The sequence below is a fragment of the Geospiza fortis genome, unplaced genomic scaffold (assembly GCF_000277835.1).
Source record: "Geospiza fortis unplaced genomic scaffold, GeoFor_1.0 scaffold7, whole genome shotgun sequence".
Classification (NCBI taxonomy): domain Eukaryota; kingdom Metazoa; phylum Chordata; class Aves; order Passeriformes; family Thraupidae; genus Geospiza; species Geospiza fortis.
The window spans coordinates 5,027,654-5,046,024 of record NW_005054344.1 but is presented as its reverse complement, the minus strand read 5'-3'; the positions used below and the strand labels follow the sequence as shown (position 1 = coordinate 5,046,024).

At 39.8% G+C, this 18,371-nt stretch overlaps 1 protein-coding gene across 4 annotated transcripts in view; it reads right to left on the bottom strand.

Moving 5' to 3' along the window:
* Nucleotides 1–15,141: 15,141 nt before the first annotated feature.
* The window catches only part of NDUFAF6 (NADH:ubiquinone oxidoreductase complex assembly factor 6), a 17,516-nt gene continuing 14,286 nt past the window's right edge, over nt 15,142–18,371 (bottom strand). For 3 of the 4 annotated variants that reach the window (XM_031058527.1, XM_031058526.1, XM_031058528.1), the window contains exons 8-9: nt 15,795–15,851; nt 15,142–15,292 (exon numbers count right to left, since the gene is read on the bottom strand). In XM_031058527.1, the coding sequence (XP_030914387.1) occupies nt 15,164–15,292; nt 15,795–15,851 (186 nt within the window). In that variant the 3' untranslated portion in view covers nt 15,142–15,163. The remainder of the gene's footprint in view (nt 15,293–15,794; nt 15,852–18,371) is intronic. The other variant, XM_031058529.1, reaches the window with a different exon arrangement.

Sequence of the window (18,371 nt, the reverse complement as noted above, 5' to 3'; positions counted from 1 at the left end):
CCGTACGGCCGCGGTCATACACCCCGCACCGGGGGACGGGCTCCGGGACACCGCCCGGCGGGGCGGGGCCGCCGCCATCTTGGGCGGGAAGGAGTAGCGCCTCGGCCGCGAGCTGCCTGCCCACAGAGCCGCCCTGAGCGGGGAGAGAGGGAGGGCGGCAGCGAGGGCCGGGGCGGCTCGGCCGATCCCCACCCACGGGTGGCACCTCGTGGAAGAGGGATACTCCAGGCAGGACAGCTGCCTCGTGGGGTTTTTTTAAGAGATGTTCTTTGTGGACGATCGTGGGTTTGTGCTTGGCTCTAAGTATGCTCGCCCAGAGGTAATTCGGGATGGGCACGTTTTTAACCACCTCTCTACGCAGCACATGGAAGGGAATTAAAACATGTTTCGGTGTGAAGAGTTGCTGGTCAGCCTGGAGAAACTATGGCAGAAGGGCTCCCACCAGAAACACTGTCAAGGAGCCCCTTCCACCTTCTGTGTCAGAATTTTTTGTCTGTACACATCGAGTCACCCAGAGCAATATTTCCCAAATTTAGCCGGCTGCTCGGCAGCTCACCTGATCCTCTAGGGTTTCCAGCCATTGATGGATACTGTCAGGGGGGAAGCGAAGGTTCTGAAGAGTTTTGGAGCAAGGAGAGGTGAGAGGGTACAGCACCATTCACTTCCATGGTGTTGCTCTGATGCCAAAGTCTGCGCTGGAAAATGGCCCAATGGGCTTTTTTTTTTTCTCAAGAAAATTTCTCTTGCATGTAATATAACAGTTTCATTTTTCAAATTTCACATTATTGAGCAATAATGTGGTTAGCTTTTCTGGGGATTAAAAATAGGTAGTGGGGCTTTCCAGTAGTAATCATGAAACTGCTGAACTTTCTGTGACTTTCAGCTGAATCTTCTATCCCAGCTCAGACAGGGACACAGATAGGCAAGAGCCACATCACTGAGCTGGATTTCTCCTGCTGTGGAAGAGGCACACAGGAAAGGGAGCCGGACATGGAGGTCTGAGCACCCTACAGCACGACAATCTGGTCTTCCACTTCCCCCTCAAATCCATCCAGTGTGTCAGCCTGAGCTGTCATGTAATTACTCTTAATGCACTGATTTATATAAGGCGTGGGCCAAGCTGTTTAACATGAGTTTTTTGGAAACAGGTGCTTGTGGCTTAAGCCACAAATCTCAGATTGTGTGCAGCAGGGTGTGTTTGGCAGGTGCTTCATGTGTAAAGAATTCGGGCACAGCCAATGTTTAAATTGGCCACAAGTGTCTTCATTTTGCGACTTCCAGTTGCAGAGAGATCATCACCCCAGAGGATCTTTTATGTATGGTCTGGGATGGTTCTTGTTAACCAGAAAGATCTCTTTGTGTTGTAAATTTCTGTAGATTTAACTTGTCTTCTAAATCAATTTTCTTGGCATCAGAAGCAGCTTCATGGTTAATTAAATTTTCTTTCATGCTTACAAATAATTTTGTAACACCCAGTCAAGTTAAGATGCAGGAGAAAGTTGGATACAGGCAAAGTGAAGCAGTCCTAGTGCTTTTGCCTGTGTGTCTGTGTTTTAAGTCTCACCATGAAGTGCAAACTGACATTGTTTGCTGAAAGGCTTGCAAAGTGTAACTAACAGCAGTGAGATGCTTTTTCTACCGTATGTGGTCATGGAAAATCAGAGCAAGACCTTAATTTGGGTTAAGAGAAGAATTTACTTATTCTTCTCTTCCGAAGTAATTAACAAGTTTTCTGAGGAAGGCTAGGAACTAAAAGTGATTTAATGTTATCATGCAAAGCAACTTTAGTGCTGTGAAAGCCTGCCATAATTTTTTTCTCTTATCTTCCTATCTCTTCAGAATTCTTTTTTCCTACTGAATGGGATTTTTTTTACTCTATTTAGCAAGAGGGGAAAATAAATCTGAAAATTGTCTGTTTGCAACTTCTTCCTAAGTATCTATAAAAAAGTAAACATTTGACCTAATTTTTAAGTAGTTTTCAAAAACTTGGCTAAATGCCAGTAATTCTTGCTTTGTATTCACTATATGAAAATGTCATACAGATCATGTGTGTCAGTTTCAATGGGGTTTTTTGTATTTATCTATCTTTGCTCTTACATGTTAGCTTTGTTAGTACTGCAGAAGCAATCTTGCAAAAAACTGGCTGTATAGAGAGGATGCATAGAAGGCAAAGGATGGGAGATCATGGGGTGTTCTACTGGAAGAAGTAGACACTAATTTATTTTACTATTTCACATAGAGTGATTATGTATTTGTAATTTTAATTTCGCTGAAAAAACCTTCTTCCAAAGCATAGTGCAGTCTAAAGTGACATTTATCTTGGCTCTCTAATCATAATCTTACTGTCAGTTTGCCAGTGCTATGCTTTAAGGGTGGAGGAAATATCTTCTTCAGAAAATATGAAATAGCAGTGATATGCTGCAATACATGTCTTACACTGTGCTGCCTTATGATTTTTGAATGGACACTGTTTGCACACAGCTGTATCAGGGTTTGCATTTTCACTTCAAATCTTCACAGGGATCAGATGAAAATTGAAGCAAATCTGTCTGGGCTCGAGCCAATGCAAATAGTTGTTTCAGTAAGGATTTTAACTTCATCATGTCAGTGAGACATTTACACAATTTATGAAAGCCTCCAGTAATGGGCTGTCTACAATTCCCTTGGCTTACAGGTTTCTCTCCAGCAATTTGAAAATTGCTGTGAACGTTTCCTTTGTGTTGACATCGAAATACTGATGTAACCTCTTTGAGGTTGCAGCTTTCTTTAACATACAAAAATGCTGCAAAATTTTCAGACCTGTTGAATGGGGTTTTTAGCAGTAGTAAAAAGTAGTTTTAAGAAAATTAAAAAGTAATATTTAAAAAATTGATAGAAACCAGCATATATGTAGGTTTGGAGATTTACTGTGGGGCAAGATTATCCTTTAAAGGTGTCTTGCCTTCAAAAGCTGGAGTTGGAGATTTTTTTCCTTTAGAGTTTCATGTACAATGAATTACCTACTGGTAGTCAACTGCAGTTTGCTTCATGGAAGTCCACTTGTCTCTCCCATAAGCTCTGGGTCTTTTTCAAACGCTCAAGCATCAGTTTTGCAATTGATAGAACTTGCAACTAGAACCTTGCAGTGTTTGTTGTGCTTGGGCTAGAATAAGAATCTGTCCACTTCTTACAGGTGAGTAACACCTGAGTTCTGTGTTACAAAATGAAATTATTATAGATTTAATTATTAACATGATATATTCTTCGTCAGCGAAATTCACTCATGGTATATTGAAATGGGATTTTAAATGCTAATTAAAAAGTATTACAAACAATGAAAAGAAAATCTTTGTCTTTTGCTTCTTTATTAAATTAAATTCATTTTGAAGCAGCAGCAGCTTCTTGGTTCTTCTAGCTGATGGAAATGCAGAAATGCAGAATACCTTCCCAGCTTTAGATTACTTCTTCTTTATCACCCGCAAAGGGAGACCAAACCCAGAAATTTAAAGCTATTTAAGGGGCAATTAAATGCTTTACTCTCAAATCTTGCCATTTGTGAAAATGAGAATGAATATGCAGAACTGGTGATTTCTAAGTTATCCTGGTCTCAGCTTCTGCACTGGAAGTTTGTTTGGCTCCACTGTGTTGTGTGTGACACATCCCTGCTTGTATGTCAGAGCTTTTGGATGTGTCCTTCTGGAATGTTACTATCTTTTCTCAATGTTTTGTACATATACATTATCCTCTTTATAAATTTAATTTGCTGCCTTGTTGAATTGTCAAAAAACACATTTTGGCTTTTCTCACACTTTTACTGCTGTGTTATCCATGAAGTATTCTGCTGAGGAGAGCTGAGCTGTGAGTGTTAGGGATGGGGGTTATAATAGGCACTTTTCCATTATGATTTTTTCTTGTGTGATTTTTTTTTAATTGCAGAGATTTCCTATTCTATGGTACACCAGGGACTAGAAAGACACTAGCACCAGACAGTTGCTAATGAATGTAGCCAGGGTGAAGGAGGAGTTTTCTTTTTTATGAGAAATGGTGTCAACTGCCTGAGTGAATGGGTAGGAGAATATGAATGACGGTTTTGTATATTATTTGAGCAGGTATGATTGAAATGTGCCACATGTTCTGTCTGAATTGTGACTAATTTCCTGTGCTTAAGAAGTTTTTTTCATGTTTTGTCAGGTCCTTCCACAGAAATGGGACTGTCAGTGTTTCCTTTTCCAGTGGGGTTTTGGGGGACTAGAAATCTTGGGAGATACTGGGAAATATTAATAATGCAAACAAGAAAATTTTGCAAAGCACAACCAACCCCCTCAAAAAAAACCCAAACTAACCAGTTCCAGTGCTCTTGTAACCATAATGTTTTTCATGTATTTTCTCTTTCATACAGTGCTGTTTTCCTGATGTCAGTGTTCCTGTGTTTTCTTTGTAGGCCTACCAGATGTGACCTTCAATTGTTTTCCTGGATGAGATCAATGCTTTTGCTCCTCTATGGTCCAGCAAACAAGACAAGGTTCATAGGTGGGACATGTCTTGTATCTGTATAGAAGGTGCTTGATGTTTGTGAAAAGAAGAACACAACCTATTTAACTTGATGTGACACCTTCATTGAACCTGAAAAGTAGTAATTCAGTACTAGTGAATTTCAGATGTTTTTTAAATGAGAATTGAAAACAATTCACTAAGCTTGAAATCAGCCCAAGGTCTGTGTTATCTGTATTTAGTGTCTTTGAGTCTTTTGCAAATCAGCATCTCATCATTAAAAGCTTGTCCTTTTTGAGGGATCAGTGGAAATGGTTATGTGGAACTGAAGAAAATTTACTAAACCAGTGAATGAAAATCATATTTTTCTGTTAGTTCAGTTCTTGGAACACTTCTGGCACTAATGGGTGGCTTTGCCAGTGGAAAAGTTGTGGTAATCAGAGCCATCAGCAGACTGGAACTGTAGATCCTGCTTTATGAAGACCTGGACACTTTGTGTGAGAATTCCACTTCAACTTGCCAAACAAAGAGGTCAGAACTTCAACTCAGCCTTAGTGCTTATGAGGCAAAGTCCATCTTTGTAACAAACCCCTTTAACAAGGCAGCATCACAGGGCAGTGCAAGTCTCCATCAGCAGTGTCCAGTTGGACACCAGAGAGCTGTCTGGAGACTGCATTTACTGTGGAGGCCAGACCTGGTACTGGATATGTGTGAGTAAGATGATTTCAACAGGTAGTTACTGCTCTGATAATTTTTGGTTTCACTTTGACCATTGATGGAAATAGGATGCTGCCAGACACCAGAATGTTTGAAAAAGAATGAGTTCAGGAATTAATTATAAAGTATGGCTGTAGCATCTTGAATGCAAAATAAATGGTGTGCACACAAGAATTTCTTTTTGGTAACAAAAGCTTTGATCAAGGCTGGTGCTGGAGCAAATTAAGTGTGTTGGGATTGGATGTTCTTACTTGTACTTATTAACAGAGACTTGGACTAAGATGTAAAGCACACTGCAAGGCTTGGGAACCTCACTGACAACAGCTAAGCAAGAAAATGGGTATGTAGCAACCAAAAAGTTTTGGAGATGGAGGTGGTGTGCGGGGGACAGTGTGTAAAATTGGAACCCTGGTTTTGTGGTTTTTCTCTGGCTATCACTAATACTTTTTAGCACTTTTTGGAAAAAAAAAAAAATAAAAGGCTTCTTGGATCGAAGGCCAGTAAAAGTGCACTTCCATAAAGATCTGCACTCAACCCAGCTTTCCCACACCAGCACTCTGTGTCTCCTGGGGCTCAGTGCCTGCTCCAGGGGGCAAGCCTGGAGTAACAAGGGTGGTCTGAGTCAGGGGGTGTCCCTGCAGCCTCCTTGTGGCTCCAGTCCCATCCTGTCATGTTCAGGCAGCACATGAGAGGACACTAGACTGAAACTAGCACTAGAAGCTGGAAATTCAATCCAGGTGCTCCAGCCCCAGCTGTCCCTGGACAGGGGCAATTCCTGTCCTCGCTGTCCACGAGAAGAGACAGCACATGGTGTTAAAAAGCCACTATGGAATGGTCCTGGAGTGACTGGGAGAGACTGAAGGCAACCAGGGAGACACAAGGTGACATAAGAGCTTCTCCAAGGATGTTGATTCCAACCCAGGGACCCTGTAATCCCATGCTACATCCCAACCTCCTGCCATCCCCCCCATATACACACCCCTTTAGGGACCATACCCTGGCAGGCTCATCCCAGCACCCTGTGCCTGCAGAGCCAGCATTCCTGAGACGCCCCCCGCCACTGGACTGATGCCAGAGGATGTGTGTCCCATGGTGTCAAGTCCAGTTGGAACATAGCCATGTCTTGATGGGTCTGTGTGTCCTATGGCTCTGCACGGCTAAAACTAGCATGCATCTCCAGGGATGGAAGAACTGATGAATGAGAAATTAAGTAATTTTTTTATCCTCTATAAAGTGACAAGATTTCACCTGTTGATCATATTTTTCTTTTTCTTTGCTCTTCTTTGTTTTTTTCCCCATGTTTGTGGTTTTGGCTCTTTTCCAGTTCGCTTTCATTTCCAATGTGTTGCTTCCTGTGCTGCTGCTGCTCCTTTGTCTTTCTCTTTTTCTTGCTGCCATGACTCTTCAGAGCTGGGACTGCTACTCTGCCTTCCAGCTCGACTCTCCAAAGGCTGAGGCTACATTTATCTGCTCACACAAAATAAATTACATTAATTCAAACAGTCACCATTTCCCTGGGTTTTTTCCTCCCCAATTTGGTCTGGGTTCTTTTTTTGCCTCTGGATATGCTTGCACCAAAACTTCTTTCAGCTGCTGACATAATGGCTGACAACACGTGACTGGTTCTGCTTGAAGGCAGGACAGCTACTGCTTTGTGAGTCTAGAACACACCAGAAGGGTCAGTCTGCTTCCACCTCTTCTAGCCTATGATTTACCAGACCTACTGATGGATTTCAACTGGTGTATACTGGCCTCTACTGGTACCTGACACCCATTTTTAATGTTTATTGTCCAAATCTGTGTGCTCACTGACTACTGCACTGTGTGTTAGTGAGGAGGACTCTGACTGATCAGAATACTGACAATATAAATGTTATAGAAGCTCAAGAGGAAGACTTCAGCATTTGTGTGTGTGTTATATCCCCAATCTGCAGATTTGCTCACTGAAAAGGTCCCTTTGTCTTTTCAGCAGAGAGAGATGTTCCTTGGATTGGAGGAAACACTGTTCCAATACCTGTCAATGATTAGAATCATTGTTGATTAATTAGTTTTTATCCAAACTAAGGACGTTTTGGGGGTTACAGTCCACTATCAACCCCCATAATTAATAGGTGAATATGATCTGGAATTGAGAGCATGAATTCAATAGTGCCAGAAGTTTCTGCTACATAGCAGTACAGTCTGGTTTGGGGATTTCACTGGTGTAATCTTTGAAGATGTTGAGCTGCCTGGATTTAATGTTTCAACCAGTGTCTTTTCCACTCTCTAGAACAGTGAAGAATCACCAATCTCTAGGTTAATGAATAAACCACATTTCAAAGCACTCCAAATTAAACTAAACATTGACATTTTTGAAGGCCAAGTCTCTCTCTGTAGCCACACCACCAGAAGAAGGAGGAGGCAACAATTTTCCTTCTGCAGATGGTCACTAGATGAACTAACAAAGTAGATCAGACTAGAAAAAATAATTTTTTGACAGCTAGAAATGAATTTTCCTTGCTGTTACTGTTGTTGGCCTGAACCTGCAGGTTCAATTGCAGGACAATATTGTGTGCTCACAACACCTCACTGGGTTGTTGTTTGGGGATCCTTGGAAAATCATACAGAGACAACTGACAGTGGCATCTCTGCCTCACCTCTGCAGCTCAAACACCTTCTCATCTACTGCCACTTAAATGGAAGCTTTTTGGATTTCTAACCCTCCCCTGCCTGTCTTCAGAACACCTTTGCTTAAAGAAATGGTGCAAGTCCAATGGGTTAATATTTTCTATCACATTACCTCTGCCACTAACTTCCCTCTGGGTGAAATTACTGGCTAGGAGAGAAGTCAGGAATTCAGGCCAGTAAATGGTATAAAATGGTTCATCAAGAGGAGACTACTGTGAGAAGATGGGAGATGGGATGTATTTATTACTTGCTAAAACTGCAGGCATTTAAAAAATGAATTTATCATTCATTTTACTTGCATTAAGTTTACAGTCCTGGAAAAGTGTCACTGTCATTGGCTCCTATGCCTCAAAGGCTCTAGGAATTCATCATCTCTCTCAATGATGTTAGGACCATTTATTCAGCCATCTACATATTTTGGGGGGAAGAAACCCATCAGAACCCAGAACCATGAAAATGTTGGTAACTACAAGTCTGACACAGTAGGCGCAGCAGGAACCAGCAACTGAAGGGGCCTGGATCTGACCTAAGCAGAAAATGTAAAGCAACTTCTCAGCTAATGTATTTGATACAGCTAGAGACTGGAAATTAAGAGCATCACTCCAAGCAGAAAGTTCACGGTAGAGCTGTAGTAATATTATTACTTCAACCAATAGAAACATTCAGTCTTCTTTTCTCAGTTAATCCGTTAGCAGTCAATGAAACTGAGTACACAAATAAGTCCTATGGTTATATAAAATTCATTAATAATGTTTAAATGATCATATATCCAATCTGTAAGTAACTTCTAAGTAAATACTGCTAAATTCCTTTTCCCTAATTTGGGGGAAAGTGAGAAAAATATGTATTTTGACAGGAAATCTCTTCAATTGGTGTTTAATACTTCATGCAACTCAATGGACATGGGATGGGTTTTAATTATCAATTCCTCCAGACAACTGCAGTCATATAAAGGTGTCCTAGAGACAAGCACAGACCCATTTTTCTGGCCATATGTGTGCACTGTCTCACACACACTGAACACCACAATTCTTGCAGCATGCAAGGTTCTCAAGACATCACAGCACATGTATTATTCTCTAAGTATCACCATTTATACCAGTCTAGTTTCATGTAAGGGCTCTAGTCATTAAAAAACTAGCTTTTAGTAAAAAATAATAATAATAAAAAAGCAAAGAGCATCTAAAAGAATATTTCCATGAAGGAAATACTGTGAAACAAACATGGGACTGTTGCTACTCTTGTGATTTTTGCCTAGTAGGTAGACCCTACAAGGTAAACAATACAAAGCATACAGAATGAGCTAAAACTAAACACAAAAACCAAACAGAGAAGCTTCTGTGTTTCTAAGTAACCAAAAAGCAGCTACTGTGAAAGAAAGGACAAAGTTAGCAGTTCAGGTGAGTAAAGAAAGCATAAATAACTCAAACCTTTCTTTGCATGCAGCTATTTGAAAACTTTGAAAAGACCACAGTATGCCAAGAGCAAGGGCTTGTGACTTGAAGGTACATTTGTTTTGGTTTTTTGTTTTATTTTTCTGATGTTTTGTTTTTTCCTTAAATTGCATTGGCTTTCTAATAGGAGAGCTTGATTTGTTTGCTATTAATGTAAGAAATTATATCAATTCAGTTTATGATCAGAGGCCAAAACTGCTTTCAGGAACAAGTCAAGGTAGTCTGTTTGCAAAGGCAAACCACCAAAAAACCCTAAAATTCCTGTTTAACAGTCCAAAAAGATACACTGTTCTGCATGTCTGAGGCCAATTGTTTCCAATTACTTTATTTCTAGGATGTATGTCTAAAGGGGAGATTCTGAACTTCAATTGAACAGAACTGTCACTGTGTTTCCATTATGCCATAGGCAAGTGCAGAAAAATAATCCATCAAAGCATTATGTGTAATCAAACAATGTGGATTTTATCATCATTACTTTGTCCTATCCTTCACCATGATTTTACATAGTCTGCTGATAGCAGAGAGCCAGACATGTGCCAAGACCCTGACTCAGCTGTCAGATCTTGTCAGACATCAACACCATTTCTGTTGGGGTGCCAAATTTCCTGAAAGGCATTTAGGACTTAGTAAGAAGAACATCATTATGGTATAGGAGGAGATGAGTGTCTGACATGGGGCAGTTGGTGAGTTTGTTGAAAAGAAGCACCTGGAAAACATGAGCAAAATCACCATGGGGCAAAAAGGAAGGTAGAGGATGGACATGCTTTTCCTAGAGTGAACCAGTACAAATATTTTATGTTACTGAAATGAATGAATTTTATGCTAGAAATGCCGATTTAAACTGAAAGACTGCAGGTTAACACTGGCCCTGAATGAGTCTTCACAGCACAAAGGAGAGATGCCAGTCAGAGGCTGAGGAAAAGAAAGAAAATAAACGAAGGAGGAAAAAAGGCAGAAGATATATCTGTGCTTTGATGTGGGTGCATGAGAAGGAACAGAAGAATTGCTTTCAAAGATTTTCCTATTATTTCATACAGTTTAATGAGGTTTCTATCTCAGGAAAATCAGATGGGCATAACTCCAGCAAATGCTTGTGCAAGTATGACCAAGTTTAGTTCTCATCTGAAAGCCCAGATAACAGTCACATTCACAACTTAATGATATTATTACATTTTTTCCCTCTTTTCCCTTAGATATACCTTACCTTGCCTATACCAACGTTAGGTACCCACTCCCATGATGGAATCATCCATGGAAGCAATTCTAGAAGACTATTTTCTGCAGCAGCAGGCAGTACTGCAGCATATTATGAACGCAAATGGATGGCAACTGCCTGTGAGGAAAAAAAGCTGACCGCAGTGCATGCTCAAATGCATGTAAAAACAATTTAATCACCAACCCCTCCACTTCCTGCACACCCCATTGCAAGTTTCTCTCACCTCAGGTGTCAAATCCAACCGGGGGCCCTCAGGCATGTAGGAAGTGACAGAAAGTGATGATGCTCAACAGATTCCTAAAATACCTGTGTGAGGTATCAGCACTATCAGGATAAATTAAACTATTTTATAGTACCTGTAATAAACACTCAGTCTTTTTTCTCATCAATCTTAGACAGCATCCAGTGAAACACTGTATGTTGCCAGGGGGAAAATTCCTTGGAAAAGGAAGAACATAGTTCCCTTCTCCCATCTCAGTAGGCTTGGTACCCTGAGGGCTACTGGTCTTACTGTTGAAGACTGTGGCATTAAGTACCTCTGCTTTTTCCTCATCACGTGTTATAGATGGGCTTTTGGAGGCTGGTCACTGAACTAATTTTGAAATTAAGGGAACTAATTTTTGAAATTAATTCAATTTTTTTGGTTGTTTTCATGAAACACTAAGTCTTTATGAAAGGCTGTGCCGCAATAATTTTCAATGGCTATTGAGCCCAAACTGTCCACAAGAAAAGAGTTTGGGAAGGGAGCTTTAGCTGTGAAAGCTGGTTTGTTGGTTTTTGGTTTTTTTTTCCTGAGAGCTACTTCTTGGTGTAGAAATGGTTCGTTACCTGCTGTTAGCTGAGTCAGGAGAATTACAGAGTAAACTTGCCTCAATGAGTCAGAATTTCCTTCTTAGCTTAATTTCAGTGGCTCAGATAACTGTGTTCTTCCTTCTTTTCCCAGGAAAGTTCAGTCTGCCTCCTCCTACACAAGAGTATCACATCTCGTAAACAGTCACACCTAAGCAAGGAGAGGGAAATGTCAGATTGCCAGAGCTCAAACTTCTGAAGATGCAGGTTCAAATAGCAAGTGAAAGTCAAACTGGACCTTCAGCTCCTTTTTTCTTCCCAAGGACAGTTACAGTATTTATTAGGTTTTAGCTTTCCTGAATCCATTGTTATTCTCCCAAATCAGCATCTTCTTGCATAATGCTGCTGCCTCTGTAGTTATGCTGGCCAAACTAATGTTTTTCAGCAACTGCTGTTTTTTTGATTCTGTAGTTTGGTTTTCAAACAGTACCTAATTGAAAAATAATCTCTTGGCTTTCATTCCTTCTATGAGTAGCTTCCCAGTAATGAACAGTGTAAGGTAAAAAAGCTGTACTTCAAGCAGTGTGGACCCAGAGCCACATGTGAAACAGAATAATTATGTCCTAAAGTTTGCAATGCAAGATGTTTTTCCTAACCTAAATTACTTGGAGTTCTACTGTACAGTGCTGTAATGGCAACATGACATTTTTCCCTAGTGCTTTTTTTTTTTTGTATCCAAGTTTCTCATTTTTTTGGAGCTGTGACTTTTGCCAGAAAGTAAAAGTCAAACATTTCCTAGTGAAAAAATGGTGACAGTTCTCTCTGTTTTTGCAGAGACATACCTATTCCAGGTATGGAATACTTCACTGATGCTGTATTCCAAACAAAGAAAAATCCTGACTTAAGACATTTGTGTCACTGCAGATTTGCAGGTACACCCTATGGCTCATGCAAGATATTCTCAGGTGGAAGGAGAATCACAAGTATGTGATGGGAAAGCAAAGAAAATTTACACATGGGGAGCATTTTTGGATTATCCTGAGCTCAGAGTAAGTCTGATTTCAATTTTGCTAATACTAAAGTGGGACATTTTCTTGATACTTGTACAGTTGCAAATTCACTGGTTGTTAACTGATGCCAATTCAAACAATTATGGGAGGGATATTTAACTTGTTAAAATTCAACCTGCAACGGACTATGACTTGTTTCCACAGCTAGTGTAGACTGTTCCTCTTGCTTTTAGTGAACTACATGTTAGGAGACTGGTTTCTCTTCTTAATTTTTAATGTAAAAGGGCTTTTTACATTTTAAAATAGCCTCCTAGTAATGTTGGCTAATAATGTCTTAGCAGTTTTTTTGATGGATTGGGGTGGGGTTGTTTTGGTTTGCTGTTTGCATGTTTTTATGTATAGGAACCAGAAAAGGACTGATTTCAGCAGTGATGACTTTAAACCTGAGGTTTAGTGACCAGACGTTCATCCTGGACAAAATACTAATACTTGCTTTTCTCAATTTCTTTGAAAATCCAGTGTTAGAATTGTGCATACATAGAGCTGCAGTGTTCTAAGGTTACCCCAGTCCCCTGTAGGAAAGAAGCTGCCATCCTAGGCTACAGTTGGGGAAAGGGTCAAGAATGGGCATAGCTCCAGCTTTGCATGGATTGGAGAAGGTTGGAGAAAAGGACCTGCCTTCAGAGGATATTGCTATGAGGAAAATTTGGGAAATGCTATGCTGAAGAGCTGGAGGAGAGTCAAGGCAGAGGAGGCTGCTGTTTACCTGCCATGATGAGAAAGGAAATATTACAGAATCACAGAATCATTTAGGTTGGAAAAGACCTCTGAGTCAAACCTTTGACTGATCTCCACCTTGTAAACTAAACCACAGCACTAAGTGCCACATCCAGTCATTTCTTGAATGTTTCCAGGGTTGGTGACACCTCCACTCCCCTGGGCAGCCTGTTCCAATGTTTAACAACCCTTTCCACAAAGAAATTCCTCCCGACATCCAGCCTAAACCTCCCCTGGCACAGTTTGAGGCTATGCCCTCTTATCTTGTTGCTAGCTGCCTGGGAGAAGACTTTACAGGAGAGTGATTCCTTTTGAGAGGACAGACAGGTCTGCCTCAACTGGCCTGACTCAGCACATTTGGAACAAAACATGACCAAGTGCAGAAAGAGGCATTTGTAACGCTTGTTCCAGATCACAAAATAAACAGAGGGAATGTGCAGCTGGCCTGGTAGCAGCAACAGAGCCTAAGCCTTTGCTCTGCATTTGGCACAAAGAGCTGCAGTGCCTGCATAGGAATTAAACATTTTCTTTTCACCAGACCTCTTTGCCACATTCAGAAACACCAGTGATATGATACTGCAGCTGATCTGAAAAGTGGACAGAATCTGTAAAGATTTTACATTAAGAAAATAGCCAATCCAGTACATACTGATTCTTCTTGGTTTGTATCACCTTGATTATTCCATCTCTAGTAATACAGAAAGCAGGATCTTGAGCAGAACAAATTCAAAGAGAAATGTCTTACTCAGGAATAAAAACCTGCAGATTAACCAAGATCTGTATCACAAACCAACTTAAAACATGTAAAGCAAAATCACCAAATGAAGAACTTAATGTCAAGTTCCTAAGACTTCTACTATGCTGACAGTTTGTGATAGAAAAAGCCACAGATCTTGTTCTCAGAAATTCATTATGCAACATTTTACACAAAAATACAGGATGTTGTTATACAGCCAAGCATCTGGGGTGATTAGCCCTCATTTAAGAAAAAAAATCTCTAGGAAAAGCAGCTATTTACTAGAACTAGGATGAAGGCAGAACAAACTACCAGACTTGTGCAATTTGATCAAGCTGAATGCTAGGAAGCATTCTTTTACCATAAAACAAATCAAACAGAAATACTTATCTTCATTCCAAGAGATGCTGAGTACAAAGCTACTAGTAATTTCCCACAAAAAAGCTCAGACTGGTATCTTTAGAGAGAGAGAGAGGACTAAAATTACCTGAACTATTCAGGAATGTTTCCACAGTACCAAAAAAAAGGAATTCAGGGAAGCCACACAGGAGTATGTCATGAGATGTGCTCAATACGGAACAAAGGGGCACTCAAACCTACATTGCAATGACAGCTGTGAGGCCAGGAGGAAGATACAGCCAAACCAAGAGCAGAGTGAAAACACCAGAGATACATGTATTTTGTTTTATCCATGCTGATCCATACATATTAACTGATGGGCTCTCTTCCTTGGTTGCAAAGCTATCCTCCCACTACCTATAGACACTTCAATGCTCCATCTCAACACACAGTTAAATAATTTCTGCTAAAGCTTTTCCTGACAGTTTTCTTGCATTCAAATATACATGCTCATTCTTCCAACTTTGAGGCATCACCACTGTTTGCAGGAAGCCTGCTCCTTGCACTAAAGAGAACTACTTAGCTGATTTATAGGGCATTTACGCTAACTGCTTTTGGGAACAAACACAGCAGTCTTTTTTCTATTTCCTTTCCTCGGCAAAGAATCAGAACTGTCAGAAATATCCATTAGCACAGTATTTCTCCAAGAATTCTGTCATACTGCTGCTATTACAGGAAAGACAAGAAAAGCAATCTCAGACAAGGACATATGACTTGGCAGACAAGTGAAAAAGAGATATCAGCCTAATATTGCAAGAAGAAACTTAGCTACTGCCAGCAAGCTGACAGCTACAGTTCATGTACATCTGCTGTTTCCCTGGAACAGCATTTTGCAGAAGTGTGAAGTCAGACACTTTGCAATTCTAGCAAGTTAAGACATTAAAGAAAAAAACTCAGCACTCTGAATCCATATTAAAATAACCAAACTTTAATATGTTTTTTTCCAAGATCTAATATACAAATACAACGGTAATAATGTACTCTTCTTTTGTAAGCTTGGATGAAATATATTGAAGTCCACTTTCCGCATGTTATATAAATAACCATCTAAAGCAACCTAGAAAAGAAGAAAAAGGCTTAATATGCATGGTGCACACAAATAATTAGGCATTAAGTTTAAAAAGCAATATGAGAAACCAAATGAGAAACTGCAAAAAAGGCTTGACAGTTTGCCTTTGCTATTAAATGGTAATGTAATCATCACATTCCAAGCATATAAAAAAGTCAAGTTTTGTGGAGAGAAGCGTTATCTTTAGGTAGACCAAACACCAAATTATGAAAATAGACAGGATCTGGGGCTTTTACATTAGAACACCAGTCTATGAATAAAGATATCTTGGGTGGAATGATGTAGTTAAAAGAGAAAGATTAGAAGTGTTGATCAAAACTGTAAGGTTCTACAGTCAGGCACACATTATGATTTCTATGAGTTTTAGGTATTACATCCTCCCAAAATAAGACAGGCGAAGTGGTAGTTCCCCATGCTTAATTTGAATACTCTTCACAAATGCATCAGAACAGTTATAAGTCCATCACTTAAAGAGTGATATCACACCCACCGTACAGAAAAAAGCAGGATACGCCTTCACAGGAACTTTCTTACTGAAAGATCTAGCCTAAAAGTAAATGGGGTAAGGTGGGAGGGAAAAACAAAACACAAAAAAAAGTACTTATCAGAAAAATTTAACATTTCTGATTAAACATCAAGTACTATATATAATGCTTAGAGGCAACACACTGTATTACCAGCGTTATCCCTTTTTATTTTGACATCCTGAAACTGTAACATTTCATTCCATGAAAGCTGTGTACAAAAGTAGTTACACCAAAGTATGTAATACTGGCAGAGGCTTGCAAAAATACTTACAGATTTGACAGACCTCAAGACTACATACTGTAAACCAAGGTAAATTAGTATGCCTTGTTCCAACAAGGTCCTAAGTTGCATCTGGTTTAGTAAATAGAGTTTAACTTTTTTTTTTCCCCTAATAGACAGAAATGATGGAAGAACAGAAATATATTTTTCTGAGTGCATCTTTTTGGTTCAATGTTGCCATCAGTCCCAGGAGTCCATCTGTAAATGCTTTGGTTATGTATCTGAGACATTGAAATTATCTCAGTTCCTCAGTATCCACATATAAAAATCTGAAGCATGGCTGTATCAAATCTGCAGTTTAAACTCATATTCAAGTCAGTACATCTAACAGAGCTGAACAAGTCTTCCTGTAATGCTTGTCTATAAAAACAAAATCCCTTCTTGTTTTGCCTTTTCTTAAAGGCTAAAACAAGCTAACTCTCTATAAATACTGATAAGAGTGTGTGAGTTTGTAAAGTTTAGTTTTTCATGGGCCTTTCCAGACAACTGAGAAAATGAGCCTGAAACTTTAGGAGCAAAAAATTATCAATCTTTTCAGAAGAGAAATTATTTTAAAATGTTCAGATATAATAACACCTGTGTGTGTATATCTATTTCTAAAATAGAAAAATGTTCTTCCCTGATCTAATGCTCTGCCCTTCTATTATTAATTGCAAGATGAGAAAATAAAGTAGTCTTGTTTGACCTTCTCAACCTAGAATGGGTCACATGTAATTCAGAAAGCATTTTATCTCCCTTGATAAACTGAATCCCATAACGACGTAGGACAACAGAGACAAATGCAAAAAGGGAGACCCTTTTTCACCAGAGGAATTGGGGAAGGGGTGCTGAAGAGAAAGAGGGAAAATGTGCAAATGTATTTGTAGGCTTTCAAAGGGAACACTTTGGGAGACTGACAGAGCATTTCATTATATGCTTTTATGCTGATAAAACACACAATTCCTAAGGAAAACTGCAATCTTCATTATCATATTTTGCCACCTGCTGGTCAGCAGCTGCAGTGTCAGGAAGACCTGACCATACTCCAGAAACTTTCTTCTCAATATTAATGGCCACACTACTACAATATGCTTCATGGCTGAGACTCCATTCAGCATTTCAGATTTAGGTGTCTTCTGGCTGTGAAATGGGGGTGGTAATTGTTACCCTCATCCTCTAAAATACATGGCTTGTGTAACAAAAGCTGAGATAGCTGAAACCTCTCTGCAGGTTTGAACATTACCCTACCCTGTAATCCCAACTAAAACAAAGGATAAGTGGCTGTGAAGATCCTCAGGCAAAACAAAATGGTGATTTTATACAGCAGAACAGATGCATTTAAAGGCACCAGCCCATTAGATTTACCTAAGGTCCTGAAATACCCAGGAAATGCTGCTAGCAAAGGCCCATTTCATCCATTAGGCAGAAAGTATCCTTGTCCTTGCATTAACAGAGACCATCTGATTATGAAGGAGGCCAATATTCTGTTACTGCTGCCAGCTATGGCCAGTTCAATTGGTTTGAACACTCTACAGTTCCTGCACTGTCAACAATTCACTGATGATGGGAGACTAGAAGCAAATATTCAGAAAGGAATATTTTAAAAATTTTAATTAAGGTGATAGAACCCACCCATTAAAAAACATACAAAGGGGAAAGAAAATGGGAGGAGTGCCAGGATCAACATTCAGTTGAATAAAATGCTAATGCTGCCCTAATCTGGTTTCTTTGTATTTATACTTTTCTCTTTAGTCTCCAATTACATGACAACATTGCATACTTTCCACAGGACCCTCCCAGTGCATAACATGGGCAGGGCTCTAGGAATGAAGTGGGAAGAAAGGAGGCCAGTTCTCTTCAGAAGTTGGTACACTCATGTTGGGAACCAGGGGACCAAAGCACTATGAATTATCAAATTACCTGACAGGTTCTGAAGAACCAAATTCTCTTCCTGCTTCTATCCCAAAGTTTTCATACAATACCAGCAACCAAATTTAAATACGTGGACCATAAATACACATTACTCACTGCCCTGATATGAGGCATTTTAGGCCATGCACTTGGCATTTTTCTTAGCCAAACAGCAATGGGTTTTATACACTGTACATTATGGGTTGAAGGGTGGAGAATTAAAAAAATTATTTCAGCTTGAACAAAGATAATTGACAGTTTTGGTGTTGTACTTTGTCTCTGTTCCCTGCTTCTAAATGGAATAAACAGTTTTCTTGGGCATGTGACCACAAAAACAGAGACATCAGGTTAAACAACATGAACAGGAATG